This window comes from Benincasa hispida, chromosome 1 (assembly GCF_009727055.1).
Source record: "Benincasa hispida cultivar B227 chromosome 1, ASM972705v1, whole genome shotgun sequence".
In the NCBI taxonomy this organism is placed as follows: Eukaryota; Viridiplantae; Streptophyta; class Magnoliopsida; order Cucurbitales; family Cucurbitaceae; genus Benincasa; species Benincasa hispida.
In genome coordinates, this window is record NC_052349.1 from 17,610,135 (window position 1) to 17,615,752 (window position 5,618).

The 5,618-nt window shown below is 28.1% G+C and overlaps 1 protein-coding gene across 1 annotated transcript; it reads left to right on the top strand.

Moving 5' to 3' along the window:
• Positions 1 to 1,663: 1,663 nt before the first annotated feature.
• LOC120089077 (histone-lysine N-methyltransferase, H3 lysine-79 specific-like) lies at positions 1,664 to 5,179 on the top strand. The gene is made up of 3 exons (XM_039046504.1): positions 1,664 to 2,775; positions 3,750 to 3,871; positions 4,913 to 5,179. The coding sequence occupies exons 1-3, from the start codon at positions 1,998 to 2,000 to the stop codon at positions 5,003 to 5,005; spliced, it is 993 nt and encodes a 330-aa protein (XP_038902432.1). The 5' UTR covers positions 1,664 to 1,997; the 3' UTR covers positions 5,006 to 5,179.
• Positions 5,180 to 5,618: the final 439 nt, after the last annotated feature.

Genomic DNA, 5,618 nt, shown 5'->3' on the forward strand with positions numbered 1-5,618 from the left:
TTTATCAGTGTCTATCGGTATCTATCCTTTATAGTTCTAAAATTTTATTATGTTTGATAAATATTTTGATTCATTTTTATATATTTAAAAATAGCCCCATGAAAAACTTAATTCGTACTTTAATAGGTTAAGTAAACTTAATTCGTACTTTAATAGGTTAAGTAAATGTTGAAATTGACATAAATTTTTAAGACAAACAAGAGCTGAATCTCAAATAACGAATAATATTGTAAGTGGCAATGATTATTAACGTCTCCAAACAAAATTATAAATAAAGGATCTAATTGATAATTTTTTATACATCACATGTCAAATTGAAAATTTTAAAAGATGAAGGACGAGATGGAGAATTACTAAAAACATTAGTGAATCTTATCTATATTTTGTTCATTATAAAAATTTAAATTACCGACTATTGAACAAGTTCTTTTTTACAGCCTTTTAACGTTCAATTTTGAGTCTAATTATATATTCTTAACAAATTAAATCGTTTTAAATTTAATTATTCTATTAGATATAAATTAAAAAAAAATTATCCAATAAAACCCAAACTTTCTATATACTAGGTCTGTCCATTAAAAAAATATCGTTAAAGTGAGTTTGACTTAGTGATATTAGCATGTGGTCGGTAGTTCAATCTCCCACTCCTGCAATTGCTGACCTATTGAACTCAAAAATCAATGTTAAAAAACACTTTGATCCCATACCTTTGTAAGAAATTTTATAAAATTAAGATCAATTTTTATTACGCAACGGGTTAGTGTTTATAACTTATAAAAATATTTGATCCCAGACATGTGTGAAAATTTTTATAAAATCTTAATAATATTTTAATGATAAGTACTAGCTCATTAAAAATTATTATAAATTTAAAGGTAAATGGACTAAATTATTATAAATTGAAGCTTAAAAACTAAATTCTTACTAGTTTGACTTATAAGTATGATATTAAATTTCCTTTGACACCTCGACATTTTTACATTTGTATGGGTCCAAAATGATGAATTGACATTTCCATTATATCTATTAAAGAAAAATCTTATAAACATAAGGAACAAAAAAGAAAATGTCACTAATGTAAATATAACAATTAATAATAAATATGTTAACTTATTTAAAAATTATAATATACTTTATTTACAATTTTTACAGAGATATCCATCAACATTGATATTTCACATTTATAAATTAAAACCTCAACATTTTCGTCAACATAGACATTTTAAACCTTGCTTACAAGACCGTTTTTAAAATAAACCCATTTTAATTTAAAACAAGTGAACAAATATTCAAAATAAGAGTGGAAATATAAATAAAATTTTAATAAAAAATAAAAAAATTGAAAACCAAAAAAAAAAAATAAACCATACCAAATAAAAACTAATCCTTTTTTTTTTTTTTGTTGGACATTGTTTGAATCCATTCTTTATAAAATTATTGGTTTTGTGCCAACAAGAGCATAGCTCGATTGAATGCTTGTACTATCGACCTCGAGACCTAAGGTTCGATTTCTCCACCCCTCACTTTAATTACAATATCTTTAAAAAAAAAAAATATTAGTTTTGTTTGACTCCAAAATCGAACCCGTTGTCTGCCTTATGAAGAGGCTAAATTTGTCATTTAACCCAAAAAAAAATTGAAAAAGAAAAGGAGGTTTATTTTGGGTGTTTGAAAGGTTTTCAAGTTGAGAGATGGTTGGTTTTAAATGGAAGGGTTTTGGAAGAAATCCGCCATTTTCGACCTTGAAAGCAGCGATAAAGACGGGTCTGTAATGGCTATGGAGAATTATGCCCTAACCAACCAAATTCCTCTCATTATAACTATAAACAAACTACGAACAATCCTACCAACGAATCAGACCTTTCCGCTTCCATTTTCTTCCTTCCTTCTTCGCGATCTCTCCCCTCTCTGTTCTGAATCCGGGAGAGATCTATTTCCTTTTCCTTCCAATTTCTTCTTCTCCTCCGCCTCCTCTTCCGTCGATTTTCCCTCTATCAATGGGTTGCGGAGAGTCCAAGCTTGCTGTCGCCACCGCCGATGGCATCCTTCACCGCAAGAAGTCCATCGCCGGACGATCTAAGAGCGGACGCAAATCTGCTGATGGATCGAAGAGCAGCGCCGATGCGGCTGTGGCTGATTTGAAGGTTCCGTCTCAGAACAAAATCGATGAGGAAAAAGTCGATAGCGCTGTGAAGATTGAATCGGAGAATAAGATAGAGCAGCGAGAAGAGAAGAAGATCGATGACGACGCTGCGAAGATTAAATCGGAGAAGAAGATCCATGACGCTGTGAAGATTGAATCGGAGAAGAAGATCGATGGCGCTGTGAAGAGTGAATCGGAGGAGAAGATCGATAGCGTTGTGGCGGAGGTTCAGAATGTGGCGACGGAGGGAGGGAAAACAGAGGAGAGAAAGGAGAAGGAGGTCACCGGTGATAGTGAGAAGAAGGAGAAGGAGGCCACCGGTGATAGTGAGAAGAAGGAGAAGGAGGGCGGAGATAATGGCGGTTCTGTTGAAAAACAGGTCGCCGGAGAAACGAAAGCAGAGAAGGAGAAGGAGAAGGAGGCCGGTGAAATTGTAGTAGAACAGAAGATTAAACCTGTTGAAGAAAAACCGTTGACCGGAGAAGTCGAACAGGGAATTAAACTTGTAGAGGAAAAGCAGTTGGTCGGAGAAACGAAAACAGAGAAGAAGGACGGCGGCGCTGTTGAACAAGCAAACAAACCTGCGGAGGAAAAACAGTTGGCCGAAGAACCCAAAGTAGAGAAGCAAAATGGTACGTAAAATTTTGAAAGAATGCAACAAATTATTTTCATAAAAATGGCTTTTAAAAAATAAGTTAAATTACAACTTTTGACTATTAGCTTTCAAGTTAAATTTATATATTGCTTTCTAAATTTTGTTGTCAAATACTTTTAATATCCAAAACCAAATTTAAAAACAAATTTTTATATTTGACAAATTCAAGCATTTATTTTACTATGGTTAAGGAATGAAAAATATTTGGGTGTTGTTGATATCCAATAACATATTGTCATGTGTCATTTTAAAAAAATGAATTATTATTATTTTGTGTAAAAGAAAGAAAAGATGTTATTAGAGGTGAGTAGGTTGCACTAATCATTCCTTTTAAATAATTATTATAAAATAAATACATTTTTCAAAAACCAAACTTGGCCTAGATTTTTTTAAAGTTTTGAATAGGCTCTAAACATTTAATTGCATTGTTTACTACATTATTAAACATTAAAAATATCTAATAAGTACTTCAACTTTCAATGAACTGTTTTCAAATATAAAATAATGAGTCAACTTATTTATAAATACAACAAATTATTACTGTCTATTATTTATAAACGCCGATAAATGTCTATTAATATCATCATTATCTATCACTATTGATAAATAATGACATTTGACTATATTTCGAAAATATTCCTAACAATTTTACCATTTAAAACGACTATCCCTTCAATTGAAATTTTTAAAAATTATCTTATCAACACTTGATTTTGTGCACAATAAATAGGTAAAGGCTTAGGCTTTTGAAAATTTAGAGAAAGTGGCAATTTCATAATAGCTTAATGATTTCATAAGTACCTCTGAAAGTGGTCTATGATGTATAATTATAACCAAAATACTAATTATAACATTAGTGACTTATTTCATTTTACCCACACAAAGATGTAAAAGTCTTGAATCAATTAAAAATAAGTTGTGAACCGCTAAAAAGGTAATTTATGTGGACAGGAGAGGCAGTGAAATTGAAAGAAGAAACCCAAGCTAAGAAGGAAGAAGCTGCAGCTCCAAAAGTTGAAGAAACCCAAAGCTCAGCCACTCCATTAGAGGACAAGAATGTGAAAGATCCCAAGGTTTGCTAGTGAAAACTTACTTCAATCCTCAAAAAACATCGATACAATAACTTCTAATTGTTGTTATTATTGTTCATTATTTACACTATTATTCAAAAAAGCACAAAATTTTGATTAGAAAAGAAAGAATAATTAGAAATTAACATTATTAAAATAAATAGTGTTTGGAATACTTTTTCACGTGTTTAATTGAAAAAATAAGTCATTTTTTAAAGAAATTTGAGTATTTGACGATCACTCAAAATAGTTTTTAAGTATACTTTAATCCCTTTAAAAAAAAAGAGAAAATTTATTGAAGAAAACTTTTTTAGGCCTAAAGTTAAATTATGATTATGGAAAAATCTTAACTACCTACCTTCTTTGATAAATCAAATTATTAATTAATCTAACAGAATCACTCTTAAATTTTAACTAACATGTAAAAGTTGATAGATAGTAACTTCTAGATTCTGCTTTAATAAAAATCTATTACTTTATTAACAATTACATAAACATATTATAATAATAACCTTTCATGTTAATATATTTTGTCTTATCTATTTTCAAGTTATAATTGATTCAATTTTTTATAACCATTATTTCTTACTTTTATCAAATAATTCAGGTCAAATAAAATTAGTTGAAATTAAAATTATAAAATTTTAAAACAATATATTGTTATCAATATGAAAATAATCAAAACAATGAACTTATTTTGGTTTATACAACTAAATTACATCAATTTAGTATTAATTTATCAAACATCATAATTAATTTTTTTTTAAAATTTGAAATTAAAATTTACTAAACACTATATTACTTCGCTACAACAATCCCGAATGAAACCTTGATCTCAGAAATATGACGTTGGTGTCTATATGGTATTTAAACTTTCAAAAATATAAATTTAGACATAAATCTCGAAATTTAGAGATTAAATTGATAATTAATTTAACTTTACCACAATTATCCAGTGCATTTTACCTAATGTTTGTTGTAAAAATTAAAATATTAAAAAAAAAAGTTAAGAAAACAATATTTTTAAAGGAGTTGTTAATGCAGGAAAATGCAGTTGATTTGGGAGTGAAGGACTCAACAGCAGAGGAAAAGAAAATAGCACCAAAAAGTGGAATAGAAGGAATGCCAGCTAACTGATAAATGATTTTGAGGCCAAATTGAAAGATGATTGGAGAAAATAGTTAATATCTTTCTATATATAAATCAATTAATTGTTAATGATGTTGTAAAGATAACAGAATGTTGATCACTTTTATTGTCTAAATAAGAACTCTGGTGGTTCAATAATAAGTTAAAATGATTTAAACTGACTCAAAAGAGAGGCTCTTAATTAATCTATTTTTAACTCATTTTTACCTTTTTTTTTCCTTAACTCCACTATATTATGCAAAATTGAACTACTGTTACATAAATAATAATGGATTAAAATACTATTTTGAATCACTTTCAAATTTGTTCAATTTTAATATTTATATAGCCCTTCAAATATATCTTTTACTAAATTGATTAAATAATAATAATAATAATTTTCATTCAAAGAAATATAATATGTGGATATGTTTACAAAATTTATAAAGAAATGCTAGTAGATAACAAAAAAATAATAATAAAAATAAATAATAAACTAACAATTGGGACTGATTTTAAGATTTATTAAAAGTACGTGGACTAAAATTGGACAATTGAAAGTTTAATTACTAAAATTGAATAATAATATAATAATAATAAATGACAATTACAAATATAACAA

Bases quoted from the DNA above. Each gene is read 5' to 3' on its own strand.
- LOC120089077 (XM_039046504.1), top strand. From the start codon at position 1,998: ATGGGTTGCGGAGAGTCCAAGCTTGCTGTCGCCACCGCCGATGGCATC. The intron at 2,776-3,749 runs GTACGTAAAATT...TTATGTGGACAG, and splicing joins CAAAGTAGAGAAGCAAAATG to GAGAGGCAGTGAAATTGAAA. The intron at 3,872-4,912 runs GTTTGCTAGTGA...TTGTTAATGCAG, and splicing joins AGAATGTGAAAGATCCCAAG to GAAAATGCAGTTGATTTGGG.